General features: G+C 40.2%; 1 protein-coding gene across 8 annotated transcripts in view; it reads right to left on the bottom strand.

Annotated features, from left to right (window-relative positions):
• LOC109921738 (RNA polymerase II elongation factor ELL) overlaps positions 1–25,911 on the bottom strand; it is an 89,986-nt gene that overhangs the window by 58,763 nt on the left and 5,312 nt on the right. For all 8 annotated transcript variants that reach the window (XM_048615961.1, XM_048615963.1, XM_048615962.1 and 5 more), the window contains exon 2: positions 16,855–16,902. In XM_048615961.1, the coding sequence (XP_048471918.1) occupies positions 16,855–16,902 (48 nt within the window). The remainder of the gene's footprint in view (positions 1–16,854; positions 16,903–25,911) is intronic.

Genomic DNA, 25,911 nt, shown 5'->3' with positions numbered 1-25,911 from the left:
GAAACGTCAGCCTTTTTGCTCCTATGATGCTGCTTGGCCGGTTGTGTTCATCCAACTCTGCACCTTGTTGTCTCAGATTCTCCAGCATCTGCAGTTCCTACTATCTCTCTTCCACTTTTTATTCTCATTTTTTAAAGTAGCCCTGGATTTGTATACTAATTGTCTAGTAAATGAATATATATTTGACCTAATTAATAATACAAATAATGTGATAATTGTTCATAACAAAACAAAGTATAGTGGATCAAAACAAAAAAAAAGAACTCAGTTCTGAGGAAGGGTCACCGGACCAGAAACGTTAACTCTGTTTTTCCCTTCACAGATGCTGCCAGACCTGAGTTTCTCCAGCAATTTTGTTTTTGTTTTGATCCTGAATTACAACATCCGCAGTTCTTTCGTTTTGTTTTTATAAAGTGCAGTGGATGTTGGCAATCTAATGAAAGATTATACAGCTGAAATATTGTCTACAGAGAGAGAAAAAGATGCTGCCAGAGTTTACAGCATTTTCATTTTATTATTAATAGTTATCAATGATTGCCAATCAATCTCTCTGGCAACAAAAGGAACAATGCAAACCGTGAAATATCATTCCAGCAGGTCGTGAAATTTGCGGTCAAAATTTTAATTTTATTCTTACTTTTTGCTTGTTTTTGTTTCCTTGTTTAAATAAGAGCTTTCTCCACCCTCATTCTGTGTTCAATCTGAATCTAAATTACCTGTCTTCTCCATTATATTTCTGCTCGTCATTTCTTAAACTTTAATAATTAAGGAAATATAACGATCCTCCCATTCATTCACTGAGGTTTAAGGTGCCCCATTGCAATCGCCACACTATCAGCTTACACTTGCTGGGAGAGGGGTCTTGCAGTGCAGTGGTAGTGTCCTAACTCTGGACCAGAAGATCCAATTCAAGTCCCAATTACCCTCACCTGTCATAACATGTCCGAATAAGATTAAAATAATTAAGCTCATAGGAAGTTACAGTGCAAAAGAAAACCAAGCTGAACCTTACAAAAGCAAGTCTGGCAAACAGCTTTTGCAAAGAGACATCCAGCTTCTGCAAGTTCTCAGCCAGTGCAATATTTGAGCAGGCTAACTGTTCCCACCGTAATCTGCCATGTTTTGACAGTTCACAGTAATGACATGTTAAATTGTATGGTAATGTGTACCTATTGGTTCCATTTGTTTCAGTATAGTAATGGCCCACTCCAGGTTTCAAAAGATTTTATAAGATTTAAATTCATTCAAGCTCCAACGTACAACAAAAGGTCTGTCAATTTTATAATTAATATAAACCATTAACTCTTCAAAATACAAGCATGCTATGTTTGCTCAGGTGAAAAGCAACTCAGCAATATAGTGGAGGGGACAAAATTGACACACAATTAGAATGTCACACCAGTGAGTTTTAAAATCCAGACTAGATGAAAATGTTGTGTATCTGACTATTAGGGCATCTGTGCGCACCTATTTCAAAGGATCCAAACTTAACAGGATCTCAATTCACTTCAAATCCCTTAAAACCTGCATTATATACAGTACAAAACTTAAGTAGTGACACTATTACATCACAAAACTCTACACATGCTCAATGAAAACATTTTCTTTACTATATCGCTAAGGTAGATGCATGAGGGTATACAAGATTAATTTCTGGGTTTTAAAAAATAAAATGTTAAACCTAATAATCAATATTGTCACAGTTTGTGACCAATTTTACCAGTGACTTCAGATGGAAGAGAAAAAAGAAGTTTGAAACAACTAAATCTGTTGTGATATCATGTACTCCTGCATTTGGAATATTTTGATGTGGCTTGCTTCAGTATTGGGCATGCTAATGCTCTGTAATAGGTACAGTAAAATAACATCCAACAGTTCACATTGACCAGTGAATTAACATCCTATGACAACTTACATTTAGAGTGCTTCTCCTTCTAAGGAGCATTCAAAAGCACTTTTAGTCAATTACAATTGTAATGCAGCAAACAGCAGCCAATTTGCACATACTATCACAACACTAAACAACTGTGATACAAGTCAACAAGGTTCAGGGCTGGATGAACACAGCAGGCCAAGCAGCATCATAGGAGCAGAGAGGCTGACGTTTCGGGCCTAGACCCTTCATCAGAAAAGCCAAGCAGCATCATAGGAGCAGAGAGGCTGACATTTCGGGCCTAGACCTATACAAGTGACCAGATAAGTGTTGGTTGAGGGCAAATGTTGGCCAATTTACCAGAGAAAAAAAACTGCTTTGCTTTTCTTCAAAACTGCTTGTCATTTTTTTATATCTTCGTGAACGGGCAGATCAAGCTCCAGTCTGATCCTAAAACAATACAGCAATTCTCAGGACCGAATGCAGGAATCAGCCTGGACTACGTGCTTGGTCTCTGCATTGGAGTTAAACCACAACTTTCTGACTCAGACCTAAGTATATCCACTGAGCCAAAATGACTAACTCTTGGCCAAATTAATTAGGTTGCATTTACTAATGCATGTCTGAACAACTGCAAAATCTTGGCAGCTACATATATTATACACAGAATGAGAATGCATTTGAAGGAAATAGCACAAGAACGGAAGTCTACTATCCTTTCAATCTAGAGATGTACACTAGATGTAACAAAATAAGCAAAAAACTAACAATGTCCTGAAAATGTGAAATTTAAACTCCGCTGTTAAAACTAGCATGGAATTCTAATAATCACTGCAACAATTTGCAGATCTACCTCACTGTTAACCTTCAGCTAAATTTCAGAGAAATGTATAAACAAATCAGTTAGAAATATTATAGGCTATTCTGCTCCTTGAGCCTGCTCTGCCATTCAACATGATCATGGTGCATCCGACTGTGGCCCAAATGCCATCTCACTGCCAATCCTGGATTGCATTCACAGGGAGTCAGTGCTATGTTCACAACAAATATACACACACACAAACACGCCAAAATCCTTAAATCTTTACTATCGCATCATATTTAAGAAATCTTTTCATTATGCATGATATTCTTCTTTCTTCCAATAAGTATGAAACAACAGGTTTTCCAAACATTGCAAATGAAAAACATGTAAGAATATCACCTTACATGAAAAAATTAATGACAGCCATCTTACGCTGTCTTATGGAAAACTGGGTGCGTCTCTCCTTTTGATGGTCTGCAACAAAATCCCTTTAATTAGCTGAAGTCAGCACTGGCACAATCAAATATAGTTAGCTTTTGAAGAAGCAGACAGATTCCGAGTGAACAATCAGCTGCATCATGTCGAAGTTTCTGTAAAATGGAGTAGGCAGTACATTCTGACGGCAGCAATAATTAAAAATACTATCCCCAACGTGAGTTTTAAATTCTTAACTGCTGGTAAGCTGTATAATGCATTCCAGGTCTACAGAACTTTCGCAGTAAACAGTCATGTATGAAAGGCTCTCTAATACAGTTGATCCAGGTGTGTTGATAGCCTGAAGGACAGTTGTGTATATCTTTAGTATGGTGTGCAGATACAACTTGAGCACTATGGAGAGAGGCTTGCAGTGGGACCAATACTGTCAGTTTAACAACTTAAACAGAAAATGACGAATATATTTATCAAATATATCATTGACTATGCAAGTTTGAAATTGCATTTGGATCTAAAAACTTGTAATCAATTTTTCCCACTACTGAGGTACACTAGCACAGGCATAGAGAAATCTTATATTACTTCATTCAAATTGAGTCCTAACCCAGCTTAGTTTATCTTTAACAAAATATCTGAGATTATTACTGCCATTTATTCAGTTGTGTTTTGGGGAACTGTTACTTTTGCAAGAAACACACAGCAGTCCAGGTCTACTATTAGAAAAGTATCATGGTCTTTCAGGAAGGACTGTACAATCCCAGAAACGTTTGTTCTATTTTTGAAAGATTTTATTCATTTTGCACAGTTGAATAAACAGTTATGACATTTTAAAAAAAATTCTGGGGTTACTGTCCAACTACTACTCCTTAAATTATGTGTAAAAATGACAAATTAAGAACTAATTATCTCTGAACTGAGATTTTCATCTGTTCCTGATGATCTTATTCATGTGCAATTCTGAAAGATACCTGCCAATTAATAACCATGTATATCTGGATATTGGAGGCAAATGGATGGACACAGACAAAAGCGTCATGCCTCACTTGATTCTGACGAGATGCATCTCAATGAAAATCCAAATCGTTCAAAGAAAGAAAATACAACTACCCAGTGATCGCAACATGGTTCAAAATACACAAGGACTATGTATGAATTCTCTCTCAAAAGTTTCCATAAAGCCTGGAGAATTCAATCAAATGGTTTAATCAATGAAAGAAAAGCTATAATGTGCAAGTAACAATCTGACAAATGTTACCCCTCCAATCAGAGGCTGTTACTCTTTTGTGCTTGCTGCTTGTAGATTTCATTTGCATTGCAGTAGTGAGCCTATCAGCAGCAAGCATGGGAGGGAAACAGCCTGATTGCAATAGCAGCAAAACGAGTAGTGGATAATGAGTACAACGGTCAGAGTGCTCAAGCCATTGGCTCCTTCTGGAGCACAGAAAGTGGGTTGAGGTGAGGCACCACACCAGCAAAGGTAAAGCTCCTTATGACTTTCTGAATCACAGCAAATAAGCAGATGAATCCAAATAACGCAGTTGCGGTGGATAAAATTAAGGGAACACGGAGACTGATCTGAGTTGGATTACACTTATCGCATTAGCAGTCGGGACACACTCCCACTTGAGAGTTGGTTTGGTTCACTGAGCTTACAATCAATTGGAGGATCACAGGATCATAGAACCCTACAGTGTGGAAGTAGATCATTCGGCCCATCGAGTCCACATCAACTCTCCAAACAGCATCCCACTCCACATTTCTCTCGGCTAATCCACCTAACCTACACATCCCAGGATACTATGGGCAATTTAGCATAGCCAATCCACCTAACCCGCACATCTTTGGGCTGTGGAAGCAAACCAGAGCACCCAGAGGAAACCCATGCAGACACGAGGTGAATGTGCAAACTCCACACCAACAGTTGCACGAGGGTGGAATTGAACCTGGGTTCCCAGCGCCATGAAGTAGCAGTGCTAACCACTGAGGCACTGTGTTGCCGTGGGAGCAGCTCTATCGCAGTCACACAAGACAGCAGCACATGCATCTGTCTCCCAGGCACAAATACAAAAGGCAATATTAACTCCTTCACAAGGTAGGAACCCCAAAAAAGCCACAAAAAAAAAAAGCACCAGAGAAAATTGGAAAAACAGCCAGAGGAAGAAGACTGGCCTCTAGACTGTAAGCAGCTTTCAGTAAATACCATTTTAAAATGCCAGTTTGAATGAATATCACAAAACAACTGCACACTACAGTGTGAAACCTCACAGTGTTGTAGTAAATTTGCATTACAGTGTGAAGCCTACTTCAGAAACAGCAGATGTCAAAGATAGTTTTGTTGAAATCAGACCTACTTTACTTCTCGGTGCACCATTATTGGTAGACTAAAGATCCGAAAAATGCTTTAGGTCTTTTCCGGCTTCCGCTGCTCCACGCTGTTGTGACTAATTATTGATGAATACCCTATTTATATTGGAGAAACAGAGGAATTATTTTAAGGCTTTAACAGCCACCTTATGTATGTTGCAAGGTATTTCCCAAACAGCTTATGTTTATGTTACCCACTTTGCTGGGCTGGTACATTCCTGGAGAGTTCCATCTAAATGGGAACAAATTTTATTGTTCATTGCAATTTTCCTAATCTTTGCACTTAACCCCTCACCTCCACAAACTCCCCTGCCACAGTAGGCCCATGACCTGGGCACAAAGGTCAGGGAAAATCAGAGACTTGCTTCAGTTCTCAGCCATGTCTACTTCTGAAGCTTTCTAACCTGGAAGATGAAGTAGACTAAATTGCATGTGCAGAAGGTGCAGGCCCTTGTTTGTAGTACATTATGTTTGGTTATTTTTAAAAAGAAAACTAGGAATTAATTGTTGTGCAACTGTACTGTACATCCAGGGTGTCATGAAACTCTAGAATTTTGAGTCTAAAAGCGTGATTAGTTTGAATTTCTTGGAAGCAGAATATATAAAAGTGGAATACCCTGATATCGGCCTTTTTATCTTGGAGTTTAACTTTTAGGGCTCTCAAAAACACAGGACTCACACACATTGGATACCGATCTTCTGGTTGGAACATCTATTGGACTGAAAGGCTTGGGTGAACTTAAAGGACTGCGTAACTCTCTTCAAACAGATAAAAATACCATATTCCTCACCAAGACCTTGCAAGTCTTAACATGTCCAAAAACACAAATTATCAAGTAATTGATTCATCTGTGATTTGTTTGACTTTGCTGTGCTCTATTTAACACATTTGCCTATATAACAGCAAATACATTGGGGGAGAAAGAGCACGGCATCTACAAGTTCATCACCACAGTCATGCTTAGAGGTTGCAGTTGTGGGTGCAGGAGGTGGCAAATTTCAGCAAGAATATCATCTTTTATGAAGTGCAAATTTCTCACTTACTGTTCACCACTGAGGTTTAAATCGAAGAGGCTCTTCCTGAACATGCTGCATGGACATGGGCTCTTGTGGAAAACCCTCCCAAGATGGCAACACTGGTAAGGTAGGTAGTGTTTGGGCTCCTGTGCCTGTCTGCTCCAGGTGGCCACTTCTTCCCTTCTTTCTTTACCCTTTTTGTCTTTCGTTTCCTTAGTCTTCTTCCTGTCGGTGGTGGACGGGGTGACATTGCAGAGGGGAGTGGTCAGAATGGGACTGTTGGGGAGGCGGCAGCCTGGGCCAGTGGCAAAGCCAGGTAGTTCTGGTTGTGGTGGCCCCGGAGCAAGGGCTCTGGGCATCAGCGAGGCAGCAAAAGTGGAGTCAGGAACTCCTGATTGAGGGGCGAATGTACGTCCAGCATGGGACCCAGCATCAGCGGCTCGTCAACAGGGTAAGCCTAACAACGAACAGATGGTGCCCCTAACGTTGGTTGGTCTGGAGCATGTGGTGACGTGGGCATCATTAGTCAGCCGGTCCAGGGCTCGGGACTCATAGTGGAGGTGGCAGAGCGAAGACGGACTTTCTTTCAGCTTTAACTTTTTATTCTCTTTTCTTGAAGTATTTGAATGGCATCAGACTGTGGCGACTGTTAAAGGTTTTTAAACTGTATTTTGCTGCACTGTTCATTGTAGAGTACAAATGACAATAAATATTCATCTCTCACTCCATCTTCTGACTTGTTCTACTCTGCATGATCTCGTCATTCTCTCAGTTATGATATTCATAGATAGAACAGAATCCCTACAGTATGGGAGCAGACCATTCAGTCCATCAAGTCTACACCAACCCTTCAAAGAGCATCCCATCCAGACCCGCCACCTACCCCATTCCCATAACCCTGCATTTCCCATGGCTAACCCACCTAGCCTGCACATCTTTGGACTGTGGGAGCAAACCAGAGCACCAGGAAGAAACCCACACAGACATGGGGAGCATGTGCAAACTCCACACAAACAGTTACCCAATCGAACCTGGTGGAATCGAACCTGGCACTGAGGCAGCAGTGCTGACCACTCAGCCACCGTACTACCCTGATATATTCCAAGGGAAATACCTACAACTCTACACACACCTGAGAGCAACTGGTTTCTGCAGGAAACATCCTTTCAAAGCATGCCACACCATTCTCTGTAGATTGTGGAACTTGAATAAATTATAGATAATATCAAAACACCTATATAGTAATCATAGCACCAGCCAGAAGGAAATCAAAATCAACCATGTCTAACCCAAAACTAGCTAACAATCCTTTTAATTGTGTTAGTGGGTGGTTGGGGAAGGTTGTCTTCCTGAAGCTGACTAGGTTGGGGTGGATGGGTGAGTGAGTGAGAGGTTGAGCTGTGCAAATTTATGGGAAGGTGATGACTGAAGATGTTGAACTCCATGAGAATCAATTTTTTTGCTGCATGTTCATTAGCATCCCGATCTCCCTGCTATGCATACATCTACTGTATATTAGCTGCACAAATACAGACCATCACTAGATGGTATTCTGAAAGAATCAGTGCAGAATTGTGTGCATCTACATTGGTTGTCATTTTGATCCCTGGTCAATGGCCCCTACTATGCCCAAATTCACATCCAATATATGTTATTCGAGGTTAAAATGCTTTCCAGACCGGATATCAAAATACCAACTTTGTCTGGTGGAAGTTTTGTTAGCAGCCAGCTGACCTTATGGCTCTGGTAATTCCTGAACATTGCATACAACACACCTTCTCTCTTTGAGCTATTTATGCAAGACATAGAAGTACAATAGACAGAAAATGAATTAAGCACATCCCAAAACATTTCAGAATCAATGTATTACATTTGAAGGGATTATTGCTGTGTAATCAATTGGAACAGCTAATTTTCTCGGCTGCCTCTTAGCAATATCACCTAAAAGCATGAGCTTTAGGTTCCACAAATCCTCTGATGACCCCAGCTCTACCTTGCAAACATGTTTCCCAACCAGTCCCCGGTCTGTGCTTTCAGAAGGTAATTCCTTCAACTAACCGCAGGCAAGATCAAAGCCAGTGCGTGCCGTCCCCACTTGAAATTCTATTTGCTCATCACTGACTGCACCTTCCTCCATGCCAACTGACCTGGGCAGTTCTGAATCTCAGTGTATGAGTTGTCACCATATTGAGCTTCCAACTCCATACCCTCTCTATTGCAAAAAGTTGCCTAGATCCACATGAGGAACATGATCCACCTCAATCCATCTATACTCAAAACCCTCATTCATGAGCATTGAACATCTCCAATCAGCGGTCATTTGGACAGCATATAATCCTCCACCTTAAAATCTCTGGCTCATCCAGAACTCTACTGACTTCCTATTAGTCAGCCATCCTAACTCATCACCAGTCCTTCGGCCCATCAAATTTTTAACATTCGCAATCTCATGTTTTATTGCTTCAGGGTCTTATTTCTCCCCTATCTGTAACCTCTTCCTAGTCTCTCAGAATATTTATTTTTGCTTCAGGTGTCCTCCTCTTTTTGCCTGTACCCTGAGCATCCATCAACCATATCAGCACCAGGCTCTGGAATCTACTCCCAAAACCCGAAGCCTCTCCAACTCATTCTTTAATACTCATCCCTATGGTCACCTTTCCTAATGTGCTCTTCATCAGGGCGGTGTCCATTTTGTGCTGGCAATACCTTGACCATTGTTGTGCTTTAAAAATTGCTACAAAAGCAAAAGTCCTTATCCAAAATACTTACCACTATTTGAGGCAGAAGAAAGGCTTCCAAAAGCTTATTATCACATTTCAATGATAATTACTTCTGAAAAATATTTGGCTCATTATATTGGGGGAAAAAAACTACATCCACTGCATTGGATTCAGCAGGATTGTGTGTTTAAGTTTCAGAATGAACCATATACTTATGTCTTCTGAATCAAAATGTCAGACACGTTATAATCAAAATGAAGTGAGCTTACTGCTGTTAACATATTGGGAGTTGAATGGTTTGAGAAAGTTTAAAATGAAGAAGAACATTCCTAGTACAGACTTCGTAACATCACAATTAAAATGATTGACAAAGCAATGTGGAGCTGCTGTAGTCACAAGACAAAATAAGCAGCTGCAGATTAGAAGTAATATTTTTAAGGACAAGAGATTTGAAATAAACTAACCAAGCAGAAAACATAAAATCTTACACTCAAGATTAATTAGAAATCTATAATTATGAAGTATGGATTAAGATTTACTTGCAGGCACTAATTTATAGGATTAATCAGAGAAATTATTCGCCTTTCTACTCCTGTTAAGAATCGTGGAGTCCATCCCAAACAGAGCTAATATGAAAACTATATATTTTTCTCCATAATTTTCTCTCCGCCTTCAGAGGTGCTGATTCCTCTATAGGGTTTGGTTCTGTGAACATTGATTCCATGATTATTGCTCATTCACTGCTATCTCACCAGTATGGCTTGTATTCCACTACCAAACTCAAGAGCAAACATCTGTAGAACATTCACCCGTGGGCGAGTCACAAGCAAGTCTAACTGCTGTACAGTAATCAAGAATCTGACTAACTTGCTCCTTCTTAATTCAAGGTGGTTGCCGATAATTGCAGTACTCTTACAATGCCCCAGCTGAGGTTAGATAAATTAAAGTGAGTCACAATTCGCTGATTTACTCCCGGCTTACATAGAATCAACAGACAGTATTTTGTCTATATTGCAACTGCCAACATGCTGCAGAACAAATTAATTTGTGTTAACTGGTTGAAGAACTGGGATGTTGTTAGTCAAATGAATCAGTAGTTCACTGGATAGACTTGTTGGGACATTGGACGAGCAACAAATGCAGGTTTTAAAACAGTCGAGCCAGAGATAATCAAAATTTGTTCACTGCCAATCAGGAAATTTTAGTGTTATTAGGCAAGATAGTTTTAACACTTCATCAGTATTGTCACTAACTTACAATATATGAAAAAAAACAGTTGTGACAGAACTGTTTAAATAGAGAACTCAAAATTTTGTTTGAAACGGTGACATTCAAGAAATTTCACCAACACTATCTGCTGTCCACAACACCCCAGCTTCACACACCCTTCTTCTCGAACCCATCTAAAATTCACCCCATGAATAATGCAAAAGAGAATCCTGAAAATGGTGTCATGCTTCCTCTTGAAAGATGCTGGACTCTAGCCAGTAACAGTAGCAACTATATTTGCATATAGCTAAACACCTACCTTGCCCATTCAGTTTTATGAGAAAAGGAGATTTTGGACACTAAAATGAACTGATTGAAGGTATATTATCTAAGGTTTTGTGTTAGTGTAAGAACTGCTCCAAGCAGCAGCTTTGCAAATACTTATGATACATGTTTATACCAAGGACAATTTGACAACTTGTGAGGGAGCGTAAGAGAGTAGACATACCATTAAACGAATAAAGCCAGTTGGGGCAGGACCAAGCCTTTGCTGCTTCTTTTTGGTTACAAAGATTTGGGGATTTTTTTCCAAATTTTGTTGTGTCAGAAATGTTCTTTTCTCACATTGAAGGCAAGAGAACTAAGTTTCACAGAACTAAAGTAAATCAGGCATTGCAATCTAGATAATGAGACAAAAGAAAATTGCTACCTAACGTTGACAGTAGTCAACTGTGAAACAGGCTTTGTACTGCTTATTTTGAAATACGTCTAGGTCAGGCAGACCAGATTTAACTTTGCACTGGAAAGGATTATAATTTCAGTGATAGTTTATGTACATATTACAATCCACAGAAGTACAATACAAACGAAAAACATCAGATCTGAATTAAATGACTAATCCTGTCTAACAACTAAGTAAATGAAGACTACACTATAGTCAAAGGTCTGATCAGTAAAGCAACAAAACAATTGGCTGGAAGCATTCCAAAAATGCCCAAGAGATTAGGAATGCACTTTTTGTTTGGAACAGATCACTCAGGTTTAATTAACAAGGGGCCAAATTTCATTTCGGTTTATTGATAAACAAGGGCAACCTGGGCAGCCAGACAGCAATGGTAAATCAAACCGAGAACGTGCCTGCCATCTCACTGCCATTTCTGAGATAGTGAATGTTTCATATGCTACCCGAACGTAGGCAGATTTATTAAAATGGTTTGTAAAAAAAAAAAGTGCATGTGTTTTTTCCCTTTTTGCGTGCACAGTGGCACTGGGACTAGTAAAGTCATGCAATTTTTATGTATATAGTTGCCAGCACTGTGATAGTTAAGTTGTCCAAACAAGCACAACAATTTCACTTCCTACAGATCACAATTTTTAGTTTCAAGAAAACAAAACCTCATCTTCTGTTACAGGAGATTTGTCTCAATGTCTGACAGAGGTCTACTGAAAATGCTGGCTACCTTCCCTACAAAGGTGGATGCTGCACTTGTCCAAATGAAAAGTACTGCAATGCATGCAGTTTTCTCCCAGTCATGGTGGTGGCCAAGTGCTAAGGCTTGCTGTTTAGAAGGAATGTCCGGGTACTCTGGGTTTTCACCCTAATTGTCTCAGAAGCTGTCAGGCCCTACAATCCTCATCCCTCACACCCAACTTCTCCATGATTCCCCATAGCCTCACATCAACTCACGTTCCACACTTAAAGTGCTTTGCATCCTCCATGCCAACTCACACCTCTCCCATCTCTCATTGGCTCTCAGACCCTCTAGCCCACCTCCACATGGCCAGATCTTATGACCCAAGTCAAGATAAAAATATACTTACAATCAAATACAACTCAGTTCTACACACATGACAGCTTAAATAAACTCCTATTCATAAGACACATTCAAGTCATTAATCTCTTAGAAAACAAACAGGTTCTATTCATACCACACAAAGCCAATCTTTTAACAGCCTTTTCAAGAATCAATCAAGCGGTGAACTCAGATACCCCTGCACAGATAAATGTAGCTATGAAACTCTGCCAAGCATTCATTATGACATAATTTGGGGTGGCATGGTGGCTCAGTGGTTAGCACTGCGGCCTCATGGCGCCAGGGACCAGGATTCGATTCCAGCCTCAGGCTACTGTCTGTGTGGAGTTTGCACATTTTCCCCGTGTCTGCGTGGGTTTCCTCCGGGTGCTCCGGTTTCCTCCCACAGTCCAAAGATGTGCAGGCTAGGTGGATTGGCCATGCTAAATTGCCCGTAGTGTTCAGGGGTGTGTGGGTTATAGGGGGATGGGTCTGGGTGGGATGCTCCAAGGGTCAGTGTGGACTTGTTGGGCCGAAAGGCCTGTTTCCACACTGTAGGGATTCTATGAGAATTGTAGCACTTGGGGAAATGTCAACAAAAAGAGGTCTAGCCTATTCAAACTTCATGGCAAGGCACTCTATGGTTCCTCAAACTGCAGCAAATGGGCTGCTAATCAAAATAGCCAAGCAGCATTTGACTTTAAACTCCCCAAGAGCTTTGTTTTTTTAAGAAAACAGTTTAAAGAACAAGGGATACAAAAAAATCCTCACATTATGGCAACGACACAAAGCATATTCACCCATCAAAAATGACTAAGTCTACTCCATCAAATTGTGCTTCTGACATTTTGGGTTAAGGCTCTTGCAACAGCCAAAATGGCTATTTAAACTCATCACTGTGTTCAAATGCTCTTGCTGAGAATTCACCCCATCCCTTTTCACACACTGACAGAAGTCAGATTTATTAAAAATAGAGTCGAGAATTCTAGATCCAGGTACCTCCTATAATTTTTAGAATGTCCACAGAATTTTCCTGGCTCTTTTAAAATCTGACAGCCTCTTTTGAACAAACAATTTCTGAACTCAATGCCTGAATCAAGATCAGTGTGGTCACAACAAACAAGAACATATTTTCCAGACCAAGTCATCTTAAGAGGAAACACCCAGGAAGACAAAGCATATTCAGAGGAAAATCACGGCTATTTGTCATTCTCAAATTTAAAAGTGTTTAATATTTAAAAACCTAATTTTGAACATGGAATCAATAAACAAATCTGAGCTTTAGCATTTTATAGCCTTGATAGAGAAATGCAGAAGTCTCTAGAATATCCAAGTGATTTATTTAATCAATGATGTGTATGAAGTGTGAGAAGCAATTGATCGGCATTTTAATAAAGATAATATAGTGCATTTAAGCAAAATCAGTCGTGAACAAGATCAATTATCTGACCGTGTACTTCAGTCTACTACTTTTAATTCAAATTGTTTAATTGAAATGACATAACTCATTTAAAGGTCTGAATTCACATGATATTTTACTACTTGCACTGCTTAATTCAAGTTATTTAAAAATTAATTTCTCTTTTCAATGCAAAAATTGGTATTGTTTGAACTGCTTTGCCTCCCTGCGGAATGCTCTATCATGCAATGCCACTGCCTGGAACACATTTCCATACATGCAGCAATACCAAAGTTATTATTTGATAGCCCACGAATTCAGTAGCATGTATTTGAAAATGAAAAACAACACCTTATCCACCAGTATATTCATTTTTCTGTGCAGACATCATGGGTAATTTTCTAAGCGCAAGGGATACATTTTGTTACGTTTCCCAATAGAGAATAGAGAAGTAAAAAAACACTTGTACCAAAACATTAGGAGAAAAATATAGAATTATAGCATCCCTACAGTGCAGAAACAGGCCATCCAGCCCATCAAGTCCACAACAACCCTCCAAACAGCCAGACCCAAATCCCTACCATATCCCTGTAACACGACATTTCTCATGGTCGATTCACCTAACCTGCACATCTTTGGACTGTGCACCCAAGCAGACACAGGGACAATGTGCAACCACCACACAGACAGTCGCCTGAAGGTGGAATCAAATCCGGGTCCCTGGTGCTGTGAAGCAGCAGTGCTAACCACTGTGCTGCCCCAATATTATTATTTTGGAAACTATAGAAACTTTACCTTCCTGAAAACAATGTTTGGTATAAGATAATGGATGAGTGAAAAATCTATTTCCTATTTTGGATTACTTAGAAACTAACTACATCCACAGAACAAAAACCAAAAAAAAACCGGTTCTGAAGAAGGGTCACTCGACCCGAAATGTTAACTCTGATTTTGCTCCACAGATGCTGCCAGACCTGAACTTTTCCAGCTATTTCTATTTTCATATCCTCAGAATTTTGCATGTGTCTCTTAGGTATCTCCACGTGATCTACCGAAACAAATAGAGGGGCCAATAGCCTACTCACTCGGCACAACTAATGGCATTTTTTTACATTGTACTTTTAGGCACACTGACATCCAGCATCCTAATAACACAATACTCAAAACGAGCTGCATCTTTCAGGTTATATTCTCCCATTTTCTTCAAGTTAAAATCTGGAGCAGGCTTGGAGATCAGCAAGTGATAATGAGAAAGGAATAGGATTCCCTGAATAAATTTTGAAAATGAGGCGAGATCCAACAATAGAACAACGTTGACAATTGTGGAGACCCCACCTTATATCAAATGCCAGCCTTAGCTCAGGGGAAGCACTTATCTCCGAACCAAAAGGATGTGAACTAATATTTCCCCTGTACATTTTAGACGCTGAAGAGAATCCAAAGTGGCCAAGTTGGTCACCTTCCTTTTTGTTCTTTTTCCACCCTCAACACCTACTAGATTTCTGGATACTCATGACACCAGGATGTATAGGGATAATGGGAAAAGCAGGCACAAAAATAGACAATCTGTAGGAATTGATGCAACAGGCTTGTCTTGCTGAATAGTCTACACTTGATCCTGTTTCCTTCTATTTTGAACTTTTTGCACTTCTGATGAAACGTAACTGATTTAAAAGAATAATTCTGTTCTTCTCTTCACCGATGCCAGACTTGGAGACTTTTCAACATTTTCCGTTTATATTGGGATTCTAAGTTACAAATAAAGTTTAGTGCACAAATAATTCAAGATTCCATCATGGTGAAAGGGTTGCTCTGTTACAAACGTCAGATATCGAACTTCACATCACTGTTCAGAAAAGTTTGTGTCGAGTCCCAACTTTCCTCCCTCTCCCAAAGTCAAATTAATCAGTCAAGCCAGTTTACATGAAGTGAATCTTGCTGTTGCAATACTGCAGCAGTGCATACTTACACAAGATCCCTCCAAGATGTCCTCCCTCAACACAGCTGAGATATGCTCCCTAAACAGTAATGCAATTGCCCACCTCTTTAGCTTCCTCTCTGTCTTGTCTAAAACACTGACAGCCCACTGATTAAGTTGCCGATCCTGTCCCTCTCTCAACCATGTCTCTGTGATAGCAACAACACGATAAGTGCATGCATTAATCCAGGCTCTAAGTTCAAATGTCTTACCTGTTACACTTCTGGCATTGAGGCAAATACAGTTCAAGCCTCCATCGTTGGCCCTGCTGTACAGAGGGGAGTTAGGAGGGCTAAAAAGGGGCTACGAAATGTCTTTGGCCAGTAGAGTTAAGGAGAATCCCAAGGCATTTCAGATATATATATTAGAATAAAGGAGGAAGGTTATTTATGAGGCCTGAGGATATGGGCGAGATTCTTGATGAGTACTTTATGTCGGTATACAACAAAGAGAGGGATGTTGAGGTTAGGAAAAAGGTGCGTGAATATTCTCAGGCAGGTCAACGTAATGAAGGAGGAAGTGTTGAGTGATTGTAAACGTATTAAGGCAGACAAGTCCCTGGGGTCAGATGGGATCTATCCCAAGATACTGAAAGGAGGCAAGGGAGAAAATAGTTGGGGCCTTAAACAGCATCATTGCATCCTCTTTGGCCTCAGGTAAGGTTCCCAAGGACTGGAGAATGGCCAATGTTGTTCCTTTGTTTAAGAAGGGAAACAGATAATCTAGGTAAATTACAAGCCAGTGAGCCTGATGTCATTCGGGAAGCTGTTAGAGAAGATACTGAGAGACGAGATTTATTCACATTTAGAAACAAGTCGACTTGCTAGTGATAGGCAGCATGGGTTTGTGCGGGGAAGGTCATGTCTCACCAACTGATTGAGTTTTTTTGAGATCACAAGAATGATTGATGAGGAAAGGGCAAACTGGGCATAGAAACCATGTTTGGGAAATAAGTACTAGCTCTAAATAAGGCTTAGGAATCAGTACAGACTTGGCGAGCTCAAGGGGCTGTTCCTGTGCTGTATATTGTATAGTCTCAAATAATGATTCTATGGTGGTGTTCTGGTGTATTTGAGTCACAATATAAATTTAAGTTTCTCTTTTCATTGCTATTTGTTGATGTTGTGTATCACATTCTGATTACATGCAATATAAAAAGATATGCTAATTTCACTTTTAACCAATTTATGAAAATTAACTTAGCAGAGCTCTAAATTATAGGGTAGATTAATGGAAAAAAAAACTGAAGGAAAGTACTTACCCCCTGATTTCCCTGGAAGCAGATTACTGGTTGATTCGGTAAGGAAGCCTAGAAAACAAAATAAATTTTAGTTTCCAATGCAAGCTGATAAGACAGGACAGATCTACAGATCCATACTTATAAAGTATATAAACTTTGATTTATTCAGGATCAATATAACACCCAGGAAAATTGTTCAATAAGTTTTACCTGTATAACAAAAATATGGGCTAACATTGACATCAATGCCAGGCAAAAGTTAATCATTTTTGTCCAGTTTATTGGAATAAGAAATTTTTATGACAGACAAAACCCATCCCCATTCATCACATCCCTCATATCACCTTTAGAAAGCCGTCTATTTCTCTCTTGAACCTATTTCTTCATTCCACTTCAGTAGCCTTCCTTATCTAGATTCTGTAGCCCTACAAATAGGGTTATAATACACTCTTCGGTCCAACCAATCTACGCTGAACATAATCCCAAACCAAATTAGTCCCACCTGCATCCTTGATCAAAAACGCTGCAAAAGACAATCCTTCATACTCCAGGCTTTTAACTTGTGTATTTGGACCTTCAACTATAAGATTTTATTATGCTGCAAAATTAATCAAGCCACCTTGAAGTCCCTAATCTTTTTACCCTCCCCAAATGTAAACTTTTCTCAAATTCTGTTACTCTAGACTAAGAAAGTGCATACTTTAAAACAACAATGTTAGAAAAATGTTCCACTCACTGTATTAGGTAATAATAATCTATGCTAGGAGGGGCCACAGTGTAATGTCAGTTTACTAGTAACCCAGAACCTCAGACTCTGCTCCGAGGACAAGAGTTCAAATCACACCATGGGAGATGGTGAAATTTGAATTCAATGAAAATCCAGAATTAAAAGCGAGCCTAATGGTGAAAATTTAACCATTGTCAATTGTCATAAAAACCCAACTAATTCACTAATGTCTTTCAGAGAAGGAAAACTGCCATCCTTATCTGGTCTAGCCTACATACGACTCCACACTCTCAACTACTCTCCGAAATGGCCACAAGCCAGTCAGTTCCAGGGAAATTAGGGACAGGCAATAAATGCTGACCTGGTCAGCAATGCCCAAATACCACAAATGAACAAACAATCATTGTCGCAGATGAGCATCTATTAAACATGACAATATGTAAAAATAGTTTGCACACAACTAAATCCTGATATTCGTTTACACTTTCAATGTGCTAACGTACAGCATATACCTGCTGGTTTCGTATTACATGCTAAATTATAGACATCATATCAGTTAAGTCAATGGTTAGCAGTACAATTATACGGGCTGGATGAAGTGTTTATTTGTTTTTCTAAAGGCATACATGAATAGTGTCATTCATAAACTCAGCAAGTTATTTTAAAATATAGATATAGTCTTTAGTATTATCAGCAAACAAGTTGAGTTGCAATAGTAATGAGAAATTTAATTCAAATCAATAGTTTTGACATGAGCCATTCCAATATATTTGAGTATTTCTGGAAGGTTATTAAAACCAGGATTATTTTTTAAACATTTTAGAGTCTAAAATAAGTAGTTACTTTTCACTCTTAACCTTATCACAACCAGATATGAAGATGGGTTGGACATTGGTAAAGTTCCACTCCACACCCACTGCAGCACATGGAATAGCTTCTGATGGTATGGATGTTGTCTATGATGCAACGCAAAAGATAGACTTGCACTTACATAAGCACTGTTCATCACCGCAGCATATATCAAAATTTGCAAACAATTAAATATTTATTTCTTTAAAGTTTAATCACTGCTGTAATGTAGGAAATAGACCAAACAATTTGTGTGTTGCAAACTCTCAAATAATAAATGCGATTATGGCCAAAAAATAGTTTGGGCTTTGTGTGATTTTTGTTGAGAAATAAATATTGGGCAGGGATAACTCCAAAACAATTTCAGAGATAGTGGAGACATTTTGACAGGATTCACTAACAGTTGTTTGAAAATAGTGCCAGTGGATCTTTTACATCCACTGCAGAAGGTAAGCAAAGCCTCTGTTTAATATCACATCCACAAAAACAGTACTTTGTACAGTGCAGGAAAACCTCAGTACTGCACTAGAGAGTCAAACTTGATTTTTGCCATGGAGTGGGACCTGACCCAAGAATTTTGAAACTCTAGAGATAAAGTGCAATTCTCAGACCCCCAGTCAAACAGATAACTAAAGAGCTTACAAAAATTATAAAGTCAGTTCCAACATTGATTTAAAAAAACTAATTTAGAAGAAATTTACAAGGTTTAATGTATATCAACCAATGTTTAAGACAACTAAAGAAAGTGAGCTCTTTCTTTAATTATTCTTTAAATAGTGTGCATTGCTGAGACTTGAATATTGTTCAAAGGAGCTATTGTTCACTTTTGAAAAGGATTTCACTTTAACATTTTGTCAAAAATATAAACTGTGCCTTGTACACTTTTTAAATGGAAGTAGAAAAATTGATGAGGCATCAGTTTTTATTCATTTGTGGGATGAGAGATTTGCCAGGTAGGCCAGCATTTACTGCCCATGAGATGGTAGTGAGCTGCGTTATTGAACTGTACTCCAAATGACTTTGGTACACCTACGCTGCTGTCAGGGACAAAGTTCCAGGATCTTGATCCAGAAGGAATGCTGATATGCTTCCGAGTCAGGATGGCGAGTAGCTTAGTGGGAATTTGCAGGTAGTGGTATTCTAAAGTATTTGCTGCCCTTGTCCCCCAGAATGGTAGTGATCATGGGTTTGTAAAGGTATGGTCTAAGGGACCTTATTGAATTTCTGCAACACATCTTGGAGACGATGCACACTGCTGCTACTGTGGACCAGTAATGGAGGGAGTCGATGCTGGTGGATGGCGTGCAAATAAAGTAGGCTGCATCATCTTGAATGGTGTCAAGGCTGAGTTTTTTTAAACTGCAGAAATATAAGCACAAGTTTTGCTGGTAGCGCACTCGTCCAGGCAAGTGGAGGTTATTCCTTCTCACTCCTGACCTGTCTTGAAGATAATGGACCGGCTTTTCAGTGACATGAGGCAAATTACTTGCTGCAAGATTCCTAGCCTCTGACCTCGTCTTAACCACAATTGATACGTGTCTAGTCCTATGTTACTTGTTATTTATCAGCCCAAGCCCAGATATTATCCGGGCATTGCTGCATTTGCACGTGGACTGCTTCAGCATCCCAGGAGTCGTGAACGGTGCCGAAATTTGTTCGCTGATGATTGCACATCACTACTTCTGACTTTATGATAGAGGGAAGGTCATTGACGGTTGGGCTTAGGACACTATCCTGAGGAACTTCTGCAGAGATGCCCTAGAATTGTGGTGACTGAACACCAACAGCCACAAACTTCTTCCTTTGCACCAGCTATGACTCCAAATAGAGACTTCCTCCTCATTCCCCCGACTCTAGTTTAGCTAGGACTCCTTAACGTTACACTCGCTCAAATGCAGTATGATATCAAGGCAGTCACTCAGCTCACCTTTGGACTCCAGCTCTTTTGTCCATGTTTGAACCAAAGCTGTAATGAGGTCATGAACTGAATGATCCTGGCAGCAGAGCAGCAGTGAGCAGGTTATTGCTAAGCCAGTATTGCTTAATGATGCCTATTCTGGGCAATGTTTTCAGTACTTGCAAGCAGTAAAACAAATTAGACTAGTTCAGTACTTCTAATCCATCCTTCAGATACAGATCCACCTGCTGCTCTGGTAGTTTAAACCAATGAAACATCTTGGCCAACATTCCTCCTGTAGCTGACACCACAGAAGAATTAACTAGTCATTCATCTCTTGACAGCTTGTCAAAAATCAATGTTGTATGTTCCTAGTTCACTGTTACTGCACTCCAAAACAAATGCTTATTTGTGTGAAATGTCAGAGACAGGATTAACTATATTAAACACGCTGCGAAATTCCACTCTTCACATTTAAAACTAATTATGATTCAACAAATAGTATGAGTACAAGTAAATGAATACATCAAAGCAGTTAATCAAGAATTCTGTCCAGGCATATTTTTCTCCTTAAAATATACAGCATAGTTAATTTTAGTTTCTTGCCTTCTACATTTAAAGGTCACTGTAATTAAAGTCATATAAATAAATCAAGATACATAGCTGCAAAATACGTACCTAAGAACATAGAACACAACAGCACAGTACAGGCCCTTCAGCCCTCGATGTTGCGCCGACCTGTGAAACCAATCTGAAGCCCATCTAACCTAAACTATTCCATTATCATCCATATGTTTATCCAATGACCATTTAAATGCCCTTAACGTTGGCGAGTCTACTACTTTTGCAGGCAGGGCATTCCACGCCCTTACTACTCTCTGAGTAAAGAGCCTACCTCTGACATCTGTCCTATATCTATCACCCCTCAATTTAAAGCTATGTCCCCTCGGGCTAGCCATCACCATCCAAGGAAAAAGGCTCTCGCTGTCCACCCTATCTAATCCTCCGATCATCTTGGAAGAACAAATTAAAATCAGTGACTGAAACAGAAAATTTTCTGATACAACATGTACAAATATTTGCCCATTAAATGGATTAAAACTATAACTGAACTGTTCTACAGGAACATAAAGAGCTATAAATTCAGAGAATGAGAAAGTATTTGGTATGTTTGCCACTATTGGTCAGTACATTGAGTATAGGAGAAACAAAAAAAAAAAGATTGCTGGAAAAGCTCTGTTCTGAGGAAAGGCCACCGGATCCAAGAAGTTATCTGATTTCTCTTCAAAGATGCTGCCAGATCTGCTGAGCTTTTCCAGCAATCTCTATCTTTGCTTCTGATTTACAGCATCTGCAGTTCTTCCAGTTTAAGTACACGAGTTGGGAGGTCACATTGTGGTTGTACAGGACATTGGTTAGGCCTGCATGCAATTCTGGACTCCCTGCTATAGAAAGGATGTTGTGAAACTTGAAAGGGTTCAGAACAAAATTTACAAGGACATTGCCAGGGTTGGCGGGTTTAAGCTGTAAGGAGACTGAATAGGCTGGGGCTATTTTCCCTGGAGCGAAGGCCGAGGATTGACGTTATAGAGGTTTATAAAATCATGAGGGGCGTGGATAGGGTGAATAGCCAAGGTCTCTTCCCCAGGGTGGGGGTGTCCAAAACTAGATGGCAAAGGTTTAAGGTGAGACTAAAAGAATTAAAAGGGACCTAAAGGGGCAACTTTTCCCACACAGAAGGTGGTGTATGTATGGAATGGAAGTGATGGAGACCGGTACAATTACAACATTTGTAAAGTCATCTGGATGGGTATATGAATATGAAGGGTTGAGACGGATATGGGCCAAATGCTGGCAATTAGGACTAGATTTATCTAGAATATCTGGTCAGCATGGACGAGTTGGACTGAACAGGCTGTTTCTGTGCTGTACAACTCTTATCACTCCATAAGAAAGAAAAATCAGGACTGGAATTCTTGACATACTTTTCAATTGTAATTTATGGATTTAATGTTTTTTTCGTATTAATAGTTTTAAACTGCTGAAATGATTGCCTGCAGCTTGAAAGCAGACATCCCAGCTCACATGAGCAGACTGGCAGTCAAAGGGTCAACAAATGTTCAAGTCTCAGGTACTCAACCTGCACATAAACCAGTTTCCAAATCAAAACTGAATGACTTTCTTTCTCTCTCACACACATTTACTACAGTATACAGATTTAATATTACATCAATCTCCTGTGCAAAGGAGTGGCTGATAATAAAGAATTCATATGTTTAATATGATCTGATGAATTCACATTCATTTTGGCACTCAGCATAACATACCACATTCAGAACAGTTCAGAGCCCAGAGGTTAAACATACACAAGCCGTGCAGAGAAAGCTTTGTAAAAAAATATACAAAATGGCCATGATGGTCACGCAAGCTACTGCAAATACCTGTGCTAGTCTTTGCCAACAGCCAAGAGTAACTGTCCCACTCAACACAGTACCGACCCTCAAAAACTGGAAAAGTTACTGCTTATGCAGCAACAGCTCAAATTCACTGCAGATTCCCCATATCACAAAACAAAAAATAAAAGACAGATTTCACTTGATTTCTTGACATTTCAGTGGGCTTGCTACACTTAATACTACATATTGTGGTATGGACCCAACAGGCCGAATGGCCTACTCCTGCTCCATTTAAACACAAGGTGGCGGCTCACCACTGCATTCTCAAGACTACTTAGGGACAGAATAATACATACTATCCTTGCTAGCAATGATCACACACAACGAATGTGAATGAATAAAAATAGAAAGCTAAAAATATGAACATATTTACATATTGGGTGGGTACTTAGTAATCTCCTGCAGTTAGATAACTTGCAAATAAATAAACTAAACAAAACAATCAGTAACACAATCATATGGATATTTTCAAAGCAACCTTGTTTTGCATAGCCAATAGAAAACAAAATCCACACCAACTCATTCCGATGTGAATGCAGTTATTTAATCAGTAGTAGGCAGCAACAAGCCAAGGTGTAACAATGTGTAGTGTTGCAAAAATTTTATTCTTTGTCATATGATGCTATCTTTTTAGCACACTACTTTGTCTTCTTCTTCTGTGAATTTTCTACCCTCCTCTTCCCATCACAAACTCTTCACATTAGTGACTTAAGGGTCTCAATTGCATTCAAGTAACTTGCCCCTTGAACAGGGAGCAGGAGACATCCAGTATAAAGATGTCAGTGTTCAGCCATTTGATGGGAACTGAAAGACTGCAGAGACCTTTCCAGAGGGCAAAGTGGCAGGCAGCAGAAAGACACGGTCAACCTGAATGTGACTGAATGACAGACAGCACAAAGCAATTGCTGATGTGTGAAGATGGTGCAAGATAGACAAATGTGGCACATCATGATAGCAGCGTGTCTCCTTGCAGGGATAGTTACAAGTCCCAGCAGTAACTGTCAGCAGGCTCCCCACCAGGGCAGCAAGAGTGACAGTTGCAGTTCGAGGAGGTGGGAACTGAGTGGAAGTATTGTTGACCCCAATCCACACATGTATTCACCATAAAGTGGGCGAAGACCTAGAAAGCACACGACATCTCCCTGATTGTTGTTTCCCTAACATAGGAATCTTGCAACCAACTACACTGTCCCTGTTCTTCCTGCCTTCGTGGCCGGGACTGACCAAATCATTGTGCGTTTCAAACCTCTATGGATCAGCTAACCACTGCCGTAACCAAGTGAATCATAAGGGTAACTGATTTTTGGGAACATTTGAAGATTACCAGTGGGCTAAGGAGAAGGGAAAGCAGCTGTCTGACAAGAATTAACTTTGCAAACAGCGCAGCTAAAGAAGTCGCAGTAAGCCAAAAGCAACCAATATGAATAATACAAAACAATCTTAGCTACAAACTGACAACAAAAAATTGCCACAGCGTTGTGTGGTGCTTGCTAATTACTTCAATGCAACAATCTAGATGAAAAGTTAAAACACCTTGCTCAAACTTTACACACTTATTCAGATGCAAATTTGGTAACTGATGAAAATACACATTTGATAAATAGCAGTAACAGTACTTTTTAAAAATAAATGCAGGCTTGAACAAACAATTTAAGTATTTTAGACATATTCTGATCTGCACAGCTACAATTTATTTTTGAATATCACATCCTTTATTTTAAAATAGATCTGGAAATCGACAGGCTGTATACTGCAAGTCTTTTAAAATTACAATGACCAAGCTGCATACTAATATCTCTTTAATGATTCTTACAGCATTTAAGTTTCTTCATTATACCAACTGTAAGCTGCACATTATGAAAGATTCCAAGACGTAAGCATATTGTCCCATTAAATCTATTAGCAAACAGACTTCAACTTCCAAAATTTTACACTCAATGTTCTCAATTACTGCCTTCTCTACAAACAGCAAACTTATTTAAAAACTCAGGGAATGGACAATTTTAAGGGAGTGTAACCACATTTGGAACTTGTTAATTTAACATTTTGAAGAACAGATCATATTTTTAAATTGTTTCAACATATATCTAAAGCTATTATGATTGACAACCATGCTTAGCCCTCAGTCTCCCAAGACATAGAGCAACAAATGGACTGACCAACTACAGCTGGCCTCAGCTGGAAAGTGCAGTTGAACTGCCAATTAGAAAACCAGGACAAACTGACAGTTGCAGGCTGTGCAACAGGAAAGCAAAATTCAACTGACCAATGAACAGACAAATAGCAGGACAACAGGGTTTTGTAAGGACTGACCACAGAAAGTGATTATGACCATGTCAAAGCGATGATGTCAGAATGGTCACTGAAGTGAGCATTAGGCTGGAGGCAGACACTTCCAGCCCCCAGGAGGAAAAAGTGCCCTTCCCACTAACTACCAAAATGTGGGAGATGGGACACCCCCACTCCAACAGAGTAAGGGGGGCAGCCACACAGCTTGGCATTAGGAGGGATAGGCATCCCCACACTGCAGAATATGGGGTACAGACACCCCTCCCCCTCCCCAAAACCTCAAAATAAAGGGAGACAGATTCCGCCACACACTGGTCCTTCCGAGGCTGAATCCTATCACTTCCATCAGAGGGGGGGAGGGGGCAGGAGGGTGAGGGGGGGCAGGAGGGTGAGGGTCATGATAGACAGTGTGTGCGTGAGGGGAAAGGGAAGATGCGGGTGTAGGTGAGGGGGAAGGATGACAGGTGGTGGAAAGGAGAGGTGCGGGTGTAGGTGAGGGGAAAGGAAAAGGTGCAGGTGGGGGGGGATGGATGAGAGGTGGGGGAAAGGGGAGTTGAGGGTGCAGGTGCCCAGGCTCTCCTCAATTACACCACATCACCCATCCCTCAGCAGAATCAACAAGTCCCCCACATCCCCACCTCAGGGCAGGAGCTCACTGACCATCAGCCACTCCCTGAGCAGCCAACTGCTCCTTCACCCTCCCCCTCTCTCCATCACCGTCACCCGTCCTCACCCTCCCCCTCTCTCCATCACCGTCACCCGACCTCACCCACCCCCTCTCCCCCTCCCCGTCACCCGTCCTCACCCACCCCCTCTCCCTCTCCCCGTCAGTCACTTGTCCTCGTCCTCACCCTCCCCCC

This window comes from Rhincodon typus, chromosome 33, assembly GCF_021869965.1.
Source record: "Rhincodon typus isolate 14 chromosome 33, sRhiTyp1.1, whole genome shotgun sequence".
Classification (NCBI taxonomy): Eukaryota; Metazoa; Chordata; class Chondrichthyes; order Orectolobiformes; family Rhincodontidae; genus Rhincodon; species Rhincodon typus.
The sequence above is the reverse complement of the archived record's forward strand: the minus strand, read 5'-3'. Positions and strand labels throughout refer to the sequence as shown.